The sequence below is a fragment of the Lathyrus oleraceus genome, chromosome 2 (assembly GCF_024323335.1).
Source record: "Lathyrus oleraceus cultivar Zhongwan6 chromosome 2, CAAS_Psat_ZW6_1.0, whole genome shotgun sequence".
Taxonomy (NCBI): Eukaryota; Viridiplantae; Streptophyta; class Magnoliopsida; order Fabales; family Fabaceae; genus Lathyrus; species Lathyrus oleraceus.
Window position 1 is genome coordinate 433,291,120 of NC_066580.1, and position 13,337 is coordinate 433,304,456.

Here is a 13,337-nt window from a genome sequence, read left to right on the forward strand (position 1 = left end):
GACTCAAACTATCAAATCCTAATTGGAGTTATCTCTTGAATCTTGTGCATTTTGTCCAGCATTGGTGATCCATCTATGACTTCTTGGTGAAGCAAAACCCTGATTATGTCCCATACCCTCTATGTGGCCTCCTAACCCTATTTCCATTTGATTCTCTTTCATTCCATCGATGTTTGACCCTCTTGCTTGGTCAATCTTCATCCCACAACCTTTTTTTTCATGTCTAGTCTTGTTGGTTTCTTGGTGTTGACCCCACTTGTGCATCATGTATTTGTATCCTTTGGTTTGTGCCTATTGCTGTCACCTAATCATCTTCATGCCTTGCAATAGTCATTGCTTTGCTTAGCCTATTTGCATTTGGTCATTATTCATTTCACCTGTTGCTATGCCCTGGTTTATGGGCCATGCTTGGTCATGCTTGTCATTGATCTTTTCAATCATTCTTATGTACCCTGGTTCATGTTTAATGGCTCATTCATGGATCCATGATTTGATTCCAGTCCCTCACAAACTTTGGTTCAATCCATTGTTAAGTCATATACAATTCTTGTCAAGATGGTTCCATCTCTTGATTCCATTCATACTTAAATCATGTCCATTTTGAATCATGAAAAGTTGTTTCATTTTAATTTAATTACAAACATGTTGACAGACTATAATGTGCAAATTCATTACAATATCAAATTCATGACCAAGATCATGCAAGTAGCCATTACATTCAATTGTGCATTGCTTGAAAAAAAGTGCAAAATTTGGAAACTTTGACCAATTATTGACTTTGGTCAACAATTGACTTTTTGGTCAACCACCTAGAAATTTTGAACCACATTTCAATACGATAAACCATTTCCATTCTAAACTTTTCAAACCATAAACAATTTTTCCAAACCAAACATTTCGAACCAAAAAAATACATTAGTTCAATTCAAAATGTACAACAAAATTTCAATCCCAAGCTAACCATACAATTCCAATCATTCAAAAGATGCAATTCAAAATTACACCATTCATTCCAATACATAAGCATACATACATATTCATTTCCAATTACAACCACATTACAACAATATCCAAATAAATTAAAGTTACAAGACTACAATAATTATTTCACATTAACAAGCTTCATAGCATTCCACATGACCTTTGGTCGAGAAACTTAATTAACATCATTGAATTCTTCAAATAAGGGAGGTCCTTGGAATTGCTATTGGCATGCTCTTCATTACAATTGTATCATGTTGCCGTCACGGGAAAAAACCTCCCAATCTCTTCAATGGACCTGGAAAAAAACGACATAAATTGCTAACCAAAGTGAAACAAACTGATAATTCAAAACAGAAATTTACAACTGTTATGACATATACATGACAAAACCAAAAGACTGAACAGAATAACAAACTCATAACCTCTTCTACCTAAATTATAACATAAATCCAAGTTGTTAACAACTTGAAGAATAGAATTGAGTTCACTCCAACAACCACTTGAAGCTGAACCTCAAAAGCTCACCATAACAGAACTTTCAACAACTCATTAAACCCTCTTATGTTTTTTTCTTCAACCTGACTTCATAAAGCCACAACCAAATGGCAACAAAAAGCTCACCATAACAGAACCAAAAACCTGCAAGTGAGATTGAATAAACTTCAAAAGATTGCTAAACTCCCCTCTCATCACTCTATAAATTCATCAATACTGCATATTTCAAAACTAGGGGATTCCGTCTCATTTTTCACGCTCCCTCTCAATTTTTTCCCAGTTTCACTCTCCCTCTCAATTTTCTCAATGACTCTCACGTTCATCCTTCCAGAATCCACAAACTCTTCACCCACGATTCATTACCATTCCACTCCCTATCTCTGCTACAACCTTTCTCCAATTGCTAAACTCAGAAAATGACACAACCGAATTCAAAAGCTAGGATTCAATAGAAATCGGAAGAGAAAACAAGAAAAACAAGCATGTGAACCTTATTATACATTTATTCTCACCATTTTAATGAGAAAAAGGCAAAGGAAAAACAAGAAACTAGATAAGAGAAAGGATTATTTATCAATCCTACACCTAAAACAATATACAACACAACCAATTAAAAACTTATCAACATGTCAATTATCCCTAAAAGAAGATATTTCCTCAAAGATGGGAAGTCTTCTGGATCTAATATGACTCCATACATTATGCGACCCATCAATTTCCTTCACAAGATCATCATCAAGACCTAAATCATCCATAAACTTAGGTTGTGGCAATTTTGCATTCAACTCTGTAAGCAATTCCTCAACTTTATTTATGAACTTAATTTCATCAAAACCTTGAAGTTTTCCTTGCAAAACTTCTTCAATAACTAAATAGGTTTCTTCATAACGTGATTGTCTGATTTAGCATAAGGTCAAGTTTAGAGCCTTGTTGGCATCAGCATCTAACATTTGAGCTTCCTTAAAAATTACCTCAGCCATCATGTTGCTTGTCTTTTGCAGGTAGGTCCAGCCCATGTTTCCCTGTATGATTAATACATATTTTAAGGAGTCAATAATCTAAGGAAAAGAAAACAGTATAAAGTTAGATTAAAAATAATGAAAGATTTAAGTACCAATAATCTTGCAGTTTCTTGGTTGATTGAAACTTGGAACTTCTTGCCATTAGAACGAGAAGTATTTGTAGTCCTTCCATTAAAGTCATCATCTCCTTGATATATAAATTTAGAACGAGAAGTATTTGTAGTCCTTCCATTAAAGTCATCTCTTTGATATATAAGTTTTAGCTTTCTTTTAGATAAATCAATTTGCTCTACTACTATTCCACATTTCTGTTAATTCCAACAAAAACTAATTCCTTACAAAAATGACACTTGATTTGGTAAATAACATATTAACTAAAACTACACTCTTAGATAAGTAACACTTACAAATAAATCAATATTTGTTTCAAATACTAAATGTTTTGTCATTTTGTATTTATTATTTGGGTCAGATTATCAGTGTTTTTATTATAAGGGTTCTCTACAATGTTTGTGCTCTAATCTATATCACATTAATTAAAGTTATTATTTGTGTCAGACCACTAGTATTTTTTTATAGTGTTCTGTGCAATTTTTGTGCTCTGATAAATCACTATAACACATTAACTAAAGTTATTACTTGTGTCTGCATTCAGTGTCTTTTTCTGTGTCTATTTGTATTTCTGTAAATTACTAAAATATGATTTATACTACCTTGTAAGTATTGATAACATTATCAATGGATTCTTGAGAATGTTTGGAGCAAAGACCTCTAAAAGATTTGAAGACCTCAATAGTTTCTTCATTTCTATCTAATTAATTTATCACGACAGTCATATCCTTGAAAGCACTATCCACTTTGTCTCCAACATTAATCTACTTCCAAAAAAATTTGGATCTTTATCCACCAACTGAATTCACAGGTACATTCATAAGATTCCTGAAATCTGTATGATTCTTTGAATCTTAATAGAAAAGTTACACTACCGCAAGTAAATCTAAAAGTTGAAAATGTCTTACACTTAAACCTAAAATTAATAATTAAAAATAAAGTGAAAAATACAAATAATCATTAAAAAACAGCATAAAATTATGAGAAAATGGTGTAATTTTCAGAGACAAAATGATGCACATAAAAATCAAAAGTGAAATTTTCGAAAGGGTATAAATACCATACCTGAGCATGTTTGGCTTTGACACAAGGACTATCACCAAAAGGAACCTGGGATGCTAACCACTGTGAAAGAATGTGGAACGAATTGAGGCTTGATTCTATATGACATCATGCTTCCAATGCTAAATGGTTTTTAACACGTGGCATTTTAAAAAAAACTATTGTCTTATAGTTCTTTTATTATTATTATTAATAATTATTATTATTATTAATAAGTTATATAATGTGTATGATACAAAATTTGGATTATCTAATGTGTATGGTTAGTCAAATTATATTTATAATATTTTATTTTAAACTTATTCGCATAGTTTGAAATTTATTATATTTTTTCTATGTGAACTTTATGCAATGCTATTGAGATAATTTATTATAAAATTCTTAGGGATATATACACAAGGCTTTAAAAAAATTATGCACAATCCAATAACTAAAAATATATATCATAATTATTGAGATGATATTATACAGAAAAAAAACATAATTATTAAATTTCATAATTATAATTAATAATATAAGTTTATGGTATGAAACTAAATAAAGAATGGGGCATAATAATTTTAAATTGTATAAATGGACTTTTAAATTTCTATTTAATTCACAATATATGTTTTTAAAAATGAAGAAAAGGCATGATATATATTATATATATTTTGGAAAAAATTTAAATTAAAAAAATGTAAGTACACATACAAAAATTTATAAATTTAAGTCTACTGTGATTATATTATAATGAAAAGTTTGATTTTATATTTGTTATTAGGAATAAGTGTAAAAAATTAGATATAACTCATTCTATTTTATATATATATATATATATATATATATATATATATATATATATATATATATATATATCTATATTATATATATATATATATATATATATATATATATATATATATATATATTTATTTATTTATTTATTAGTAATGTTGATAGTGTCAAAATTAAGATAGTATTATTAAATTTTATGATAGTCTTATAGTTAATTATTTTTTATGAAATAATTGAAAAAATATTTTGCCATCTTTCCGTTAATTTTATCTCATATTAAAATAAATTAGTTATTTGAATAATGTGTTTTTTAATCTAAGATAGTTTTGTTATTATAATTATTAAGGGCAATACATATAATTGAGGAGATATAAGTATAGTATTTATGTTTGCCATAAAATAAATTCTTATAATTAGAAATATTTTATATTTTTTCTTAAATTTTCGGTTAATTAGTATTGTTCATTATACATAATTTAAAATATTTATTATTGTCATTAGTATGTTTTGTAAGAATTTTAAATTTTTTCGATATAATTTTATAAAAAAAATTAAATGAATATATATATAGAGAGAGAGATAGAGATTAATTATTATACACTCTCAATGTAAAAAGTTTTACACCGTCGATTCATCACCATCACCCGTTTGTATTACTTTATAGATTTTTAAAATAAAAGTCAAACTTTTTTTAATATCCAACGTATATAATTAAGTGATGGTGTAAAACCCTTTTACACTGACAGTGTATTTCAATTAATCTCATATATATATATATATATATTATATATATATATATATATATATATATATTATATATATATATATATATATATATATATATATATATATATATATATATATATATATAATATATATATATACTATGAGAATGGTAATTTTATGTATGAATATGAAAATAAATTTGAACGGTTAGATTTAAAATAAATAGGTGAGAGGATAAAAAATTTGATAATCTTAAATATAATATTTATTTAAAATCAATTATTTTAATAATGAAAGAGAGAGAAAATTGATTAAGAATAAAAATGACAGTTAATCTCATCCATTTATTTTAAATCTAATAGTTAAAATTTATTCTCATATTCTCATACTATACGTCATATATATATATATATATATATATATATATATATATATATATATATATATATATATATATATATATATATATATATATATATATATATATATATATATGAACCATTTTCAAACAAAATTTGTACCAATAGCATTAGATTTACAAAATATCAATAAATAACGGTAGGTTGACATTGGTCTATGTGGGTTTGAAACTTTTATCTTAGAACTGATTTTTTTCGTGCACTTGTGGGATATTCATCATGTTTTTGGCGTCGTTGTTGGGTACCAACAATCAATATTGTGATTCTGTTGTAGCACCGTATAGACTAAGGTATTCTTGTTTCAATTACTATAATCCTAGGTTGATGGATCATCTCAATTTTCTCTACAATTACCACTCCCAGTATTTTGAGAAACCCCCAGATTCTCATGAATCCGACCTCAAAATATTAATGGAGGATTTCATTGCAACGCAAGCTCTCTCTTGGCTAGAATCTATGATGGAGCACTTTGTGGTGACACAAATTCTCCAGAATGAAGAGTTTAGAAAACAAAGTCTCCATACTAATGAAATCATTAGGCAGTTGAATATTGTGGTCGAGTCTCTCGCGACTCATAACAAGGTATTGGAGACTCAAATCTCCCTGTTTGCACAAACACCTCTAGGATCCTTCCTTGAGAAACATGCGGATGTTGTAACAACCAGTAGAGAAAAACAAATCGAAAATCCTAAGGAGAGAGATAATGAGGTTCAGGAGAGTTCTGGTGAGAAAATAGTAGAGATTAAGAAAAATCCATCGATACCACCTGAAAGAGAGGTTGTCGAAATAGTAGAGAAGGAAACACCTTATGTTGTCCTTTCTCGCAAAGGTTTATGGAAAGTAAGATAAACTCGCAATCCAAAAGGTATGTGGAGGTATTGGAAAATATTCACACCAATTCACCTTTGTATGAGGTCCTGCATAAAAAGAGAAAGTTAGAGGACCATAAAACTAGGGAAATCATTAGTGTTAAGAGGGAAAAGTTAGTCTTTGAGGTGGTGGATGAAAAAGTTAAACCCAAACTTGAAAAGTTGACACTCATGTTAGATCCAGAACCACCCCCACAAGTTCAGAAGTATGAATCACCTCACAGAAGGAAGAAAAGAAAAGACGAGGGATGTGACAGATGGCTTGATAAGTGACCATGGAAATCGAAGATTATTAAAAGTTTGATCGATGAATCATTCTTGAAAGAACCACCATAAATGCTTACACTTCTGAGTCGTCGAGCTACCGATGTTAAACAAAGTGTTGTGTGGGAGACAACCCACAATTTTTTTTTATCATATTCAATTTAATTTAATTCTTCTTTCTTTAATTTGAAAAAAATATCTTTAAACATTTTAGCTTAGTTCTTATTTCTAATTTTATACCTCTATAATTTCTTTTCAAATTTATGGTCTATTAAGCGTTAAGTGAGACCAAAATTTAAATGATAGCCTCCAAAGACACCTGAAAACACACCATTAAGGCCCATGACGTTCACCATGGGCTTTAAACTCTTGAAAATGAAATTTTATAACCCATGGTGTTCACTTCAGGTTCATGGTGTCCGCCATGAACCTTGAACGTGTAAAAAGCAACAAATTCACCCTATGTCTTTCAAACTTACAACTTTCTAACTTCTACCCACCAAAATTTAATCTTTAACTCCCACCCAGTCACATTTACTCTTCCCCATTTCCAAAACCTTCAAACTTCCAATTTCCCCTCTTCCAAACTCCACTATCCACCCTCTATTTAAACCCAAATCCTTACCCAACCTCCACACCTCTTATTCAAGCATTCTTACTCACAAAAGAAAATCTTTTCAACGCCACTTCCATTTTTTAATTTTCAACAATGGCTCAAAGAAGGGATGTTGATTACATGAACATTACATTTCGGGATGGAAGGGATGGTGCTAAGCAGATAAGTTGCTACGAAACTTTTTTCAATCAAACGATTGTTCCAACGAGGTATGCCAATGAGTTTTGTTTATGCAATTTAGGTTTATATGATAGTGTTAATTGGATGTTGAATAGGATAGGTTTATCTCAATTTATTGCACAAAAATACCCCACCTATGTTAGACTGGCCTTAGAGTTCCTAAGCTCTCTTTCAAACACTACATAGTTAATGAGTGCTAGCACTGTAGGAACTATCAGTTTCAGAATGTTTAACCGAGAGTATCAATTTAATCAAAATGATATAGATGACCTATTGTATTTCCCACATGGTGAGAGTGATGTTTGTGAGACCTCGTTAGACACAAAGTGGGCACACGAGTTTGGTCATTTTGGGGAATAATTAATTGGTAATCTTGTTGATAGTTTTGAGAGGACTAATGCAACTCATGTTCGTAACCCGACCATAAGATACTTTCTCTAGGTATTGGCACATTCCATTTTGTTTGGGATAATAATAGTAGAATAAATGCAAAGGAGTTGTTTTATATTCATTTTGTTTTTGAACCAACACGAGTTAATTCAGCCCCGTTTATGTTGGCCCATATGCAAGCTGTTGACACTACTAAAAATAGGCATATCTCTATTGGAGGGGTGATTACCTCCATAGCTCGCGCCATAGGTTTAGATGCGGAGCTTGCTACACTTGATCCTCTACCCACACCTTCACTTGATATTCATGCATGCTGCCATATGTGGTTGATTAAAAATAGGAAGGATGACAAATTTTCATTGATGATTAGTAACAAAGAGGTTCCTAGTGTTGCTTTACCATTCCCTGATTGCACGAATGTGCAACATATGGAAAATTGGATTTATAATTTGAATGCCAGTACTAAGGTCGAAGCAGTGTCCATGGACATTCCTGAGAATGTTAATGCAAGAGGTGACACCGATGACGAGTATGACCATAGAGAGAAAGGATATCATGTACATGAGCCTCCCCCGCATCATCTCCCCTATATTATTGTTTCATTTTCATACACCACATCATATTTTTTGACACTTTTTCAGGTACATCTACCGGAGCCGCAAACATTACACTTGATAATGTGTTTCGCGAGGTGCAGGCCCAGAATGACATTGATGCTGAACGTGGCATCCTTATCTCTGCCATGCATAGACAATAAATATATATGATGCAACATATGGATCAGATACAGATACAACAAATAACTATGATGGAGCAGATGGGTTAGATGCAAGCTTCAAGAATAGACATGATGGATAATATGCATCTGATACATGTTACACAATCTTCCCTGATGGGAAGTGTGTGTCACCTTCGAGCATCATATATAACCATGACAAATCATATGCATCAAATACAAACATCACAAACTGCCATGGCAGAGCAGGTCCAGCAGTGGCAAACCTTTCAGAATTCCATGGAGCACCGCCACCAAGAGATGTTACAGCACCTCTGGTTTTTAAAAGCAATTGAAGATCACTGTAATAACCAGATGAATGTCTTAACTCAGAAGTTAACTAGCTTGCAGGTCCAGTTAGATGGTGGACATGGGTGTTGTGGATATGGTTAGGGTAGGCATGGGGGACATGGGGGTTATGGCCAAGGTCGATGCAAATATTGATCCTTATAGTCCAGGTTCTTCTTTTCTTTTTCCCACTTTTATCGAAATATTGAGGACAATATCCAGTTCAAGTGTGGGGGAGGAACTTTACTATTTTTCTTGTATTGCTTTCTAGTTAAATTTCCCTGTTTTCTAGTTCAATTGTTATTTGATATGTTAATTGAGTCAGTGCATGCGATGTCGAGTCTTTATGCATTGTTTCTTGAATCTCCAAGTTTCTTGAGCCATACCAATTTTTTTCTCTTAATATGACTTGAAATCAATAGCATGATTAGAAAGTATTTAAGTTGCAAATGAAATAAATGCTAGATTGAGGAGACTTGGGAATATAGTTGCAAAATCGGTATCGTCCCAACACCTCAAGTCTCCCAAATATGGAGATAAATTTGAATACATATTATGTCTATAACCTTGAGTTCTTATTCTCTAATAATTCTTGAGTAGTTTATCTAAGCAGTCATCATCATTCTAAGCACACACTATGTAAGGAAGTTGATGCAAATAAGTGAATAATCATTAGCTTAAAAGAAAAAATGAATAAAAAGTGAATGTTCCTTCTAAGTTAGGTGATCCCCACCCGGTCATTTAGCCCAACAGTATCTTATCCTTCTATTTATTAATGAATAAAGCCAAAGTGCGCAGATTGATAAAACCAGATCATAGTCACTAACAGGTTTTCCTAGTATGAGTGTGAAAGGATAACATGCTTAATGTGTGAGTTAAGTTTGGGCATAATGGCATGATTCATATTGGTTTGTATAAGAGGGAGACTTTTGACAGCAAAATGCGGAATTGTCTTTTCATGATATCCTTGGTGAACTATTAGTACCTATCAAGTCAATTTTGGCTGAAATGGATTTTATAGCCATATATGAGTATTTGAGTGCTATGTTTTTTAAGTCTTTACACTATAATGTTGCAGGTACTAAAATTTTCATATATGCTAGCAATTTGCTTAAGGACAAGCAAATGTTCAAGTATGGGAAAGTTTGATAACTACAAAACGCATCACATTTCTGACTCGATGAGCATGACATTTTAGTTTATTTTGTCTCCTTTTTATTATGTTATGCTGGTATATTGTATTTGTTTCGGGTATTTGTCAGGTAGGAGCATCCTTGCTAGAAATCGAGACGAATATGACAAAAAACAGAGAAAATATCAAGTTTGTACTCATGGCGTTCACCGTGGCGCTCGCCATGACATTGTCGTACCCCAAAATTTGCCCTCCCCTTTTCATCTTTTCACTCAACCTATGACTTGAGAATCACTTGTACACATTCATGCTTAATTCATGTGCATCATGCATTCATTCTCACAAACATCATAAATTCAAAGCTTGTGAATGACAAAAACTTGGTTCTGCATGAGGCCAGTGACACTTGCTCATCATTTGGGCAGTCTTGGTGCTTGAGACCTTGGAGATGGCATAATGGTATGCGCTCATGCCTAAACCCTAGTTTGTTTGGTTCTTGTCTTTGAGGGAGCTTTTGATCTTTGAAACCCTGATCTTTCGTGGACCATTTGTTTGAAGCATTGTTGCTCATTAGGTAACCTTTTGGACTATGTGGCTTGCAACCCTAGTTCCTTGATTCATTGTTGCTTATCATCATTTGACCTTGTATTGTCCAGTGACTTTGATTTAAGTTTGGAACCCTGCCTTTGGTTACTTGACTTTTGTCAATATGGTTGATCTTGTGAAACCCTAATTCATTGGATTTAGACAAGCTGGTCATTATGGTTTGATTTATCCATCAGTTGTGGTTTAAATGTTTGACTTTCGATACAAGGATTTCTTCCATCTATGGTTGTACATGTTCTCATTCATATTCATAATGCATTGATTCATGCCATATTATGGACTCATTGGTTCATGTTCCATGATATGTTTATGATCCATTTATTCATGATTCATGATTTCATTCACATTATGATCCATTGATTCCTAGTTCATTGATCGCTTTTCTAGTCAATTGTTCAGGTTGTATGATTCATTCAAATCCATAATACATGTTTCAAACAAGGTAACTTAATTATGGACTTTGGAAGGAAGAGATTTAATTTGAAAAAAAAAGGTCCATTTCTTGAAACAATTGTCCATTACATTCATAGAAATTTATAAAAATATAAAAAATATATATTTATATTTCTGTTCATCATCACCCTCAATTTGACCGGTTCATAAAACGAAAGAGAAAGAAGATGCTGAAATTTCTTTCAAGAGTGAAAGTGAGTTAACATTATGCACACCTACAAGCCAAAACCAATCATTCAAAGCCATGAAAATCATAAGCCATACACGAACCAACTTGGCTTACTGCAACTTATGCAATACAAACAAAAGGACACCATACACTTAGCTTCCTTCAGCATAATATTTAACATAACATCAAATTCTAATGCATTCAAAACCAAGCCTAACTAACAATTCATTTTCCAAGCCATCAATTAACATACTCAACTAACTCCCTTTAACCATCTGAACTCATATAATCAACACTAATTATTAACTAGTACATTGAATTAACCATTCCAGAACGGGACAGGTGCACCAACTAAGAGCCCAGGATTTCATTCCGGAAGTGTATTCCTATGTCAAAATTAGCTTTATTGAAACAAGCTTGTCTTTCCACCATACAACCAAGCCCGGGGATTCAATGGCATCCCCATCTCTGTATGTTGTAAAACTTGTACACCTTGCCAAATCTACCATCCTACAAAGCCAAGCAACAATCTTCAGCATACAATAGATAATACAACCACACAATTGGAAGTTAACAATAGAAGTAAAACACAAATGACATAAAACTGAGATTCAATACAAACTCACTTTGAATTCACAATTAACCCACCATTTGAATTTCCAACTAACAAGTAAACCCTCCAATTTCAGCAGGACAAGTGAACCTTGCATTTTGCACACAAAGCATACCAAGTGAAGGCTCCAAATAGAACCTTGTGAATTCGTTCAACAGCACACCAAGTCAAAGTTCATAATATGAAGCACCCTGCATAATTTCATTTGACATGACAGAACATTAACATCCCCTGCAGTATCATTTCAGCATGAATCAAAACTGAAGTTAAAACCAAATTAAAGTTAAACTCAAACTCAAATGCAAATCCATTTCATTTTATTTCTAACAAATTCCAATATTTCTAACTAACTCTGAATTCAATATGAATTTGTGACAAATTTCATAACTGAATTGCATGGAAATATATACCTCTTCACTCCATCATAGAGAGAAAAAACTCAATTTGTTTCATTCCATCTTCTTCACTGCATCAGAGAGAAAAAAAACTCAATTTGCTTCATTCCATACCTCTTCACTCCATCATAAAGAGAGAAAACTCGGTTGTGTTTCAATCTTCTTCTTCATTATTCTGCAACAATTTCTCTTCTTCATCACTTTGCAGCTTCTCCTTCATTGATCTGCAACAATTCCAATCCATCATTCTGCAGCAAGTCCTGCACTTTTATCCTGCCGTAAGTCAATCCACTATCGCCCTGCGCATCAAACGCAAGCTAAAACAAACCACGGGCAAACCACGACGTCACAGCAAGAATAAGATGGAGGCGCAGAGAAGAGGAATTGAAGAAGAAACGGATAAAAAGCAGAACCTACCTGTGGTTTGCCGAAGAGCCACCGCGTCGGAGCCGAACCGATAAGTTGCTTCAACTTGTCATAACTTGGATGTGTGGCGTCACGATTCCGCGTCTTTACTTGATGCGAGTTGGTTGAAGATTTTGGCGTCAATTTGATTTCTTCGAACGCGGGTCAGTTGAATATTTTTGGCTTCAATCCGATTTCGTCAAATGCGAGTTGGTTGAAGATTTTCGGCTTCGTCGAATGCGAGAAATGGATAACAAGACTTCGGTGATTGAACCGTGAACAACATCGATTACACTCTGAGAGAGAGAGAGAGAGAGAGAGGAGAGAGAGAGAGAGAGAGAGAGAGAGAGAGAGTACTTGGATCGAATCAGGGTGTTTTGGTTGTTCATATGTGGATGCAATCGTTTCCGCTTGAAGCTCTCACGTAGATTGGTTCTGAACCGCGTAATATCTTGTGAGGTTTGGGCTTAAGGCCCAAGCGCCTTCTATCCGCATCCCCCTCAAACGCGTTGAAACCTCCCTTTTTCATTATTTCTTGGACTCATTCAGCAGGTTCGGCCCTTGAGTGTGGGTCTGCGTTATTACT

At 32.8% G+C, this 13,337-nt stretch overlaps 1 protein-coding gene and 1 long non-coding RNA gene across 5 annotated transcripts; both read right to left on the reverse strand.

The window, feature by feature from the left end:
* Positions 1 to 895: 895 nt before the first annotated feature.
* Positions 896 to 3,776, reverse strand: LOC127123565 (protein SULFUR DEFICIENCY-INDUCED 1; the record flags this gene model as incomplete). Its single annotated transcript, XM_051053776.1, has 4 exons — positions 896 to 1,279; positions 2,451 to 2,501; positions 2,594 to 2,809; positions 3,678 to 3,776. Coding segments are annotated over 4 exons (375 nt in total), but the record flags the coding sequence as incomplete, so codon positions are not given.
* Positions 3,777 to 11,322: 7,546 nt separating this feature from the next.
* Positions 11,323 to 13,119, reverse strand: LOC127119992 (uncharacterized). 4 transcript variants are annotated; one of them, XR_007802952.1, is made up of 4 exons: positions 12,764 to 13,119; positions 12,362 to 12,663; positions 11,987 to 12,182; positions 11,323 to 11,848 (listed from the first exon to the last, which is right to left on the reverse strand). It is a non-coding gene; the product is annotated as an uncharacterized LOC127119992 (long non-coding RNA). The 4 variants fall into 4 exon arrangements; XR_007802950.1 differs by having other exon boundaries at positions 11,431 to 11,848; positions 11,987 to 12,142; XR_007802949.1 differs by having other exon boundaries at positions 11,431 to 11,848; positions 11,965 to 12,142.
* Positions 13,120 to 13,337: the final 218 nt, after the last annotated feature.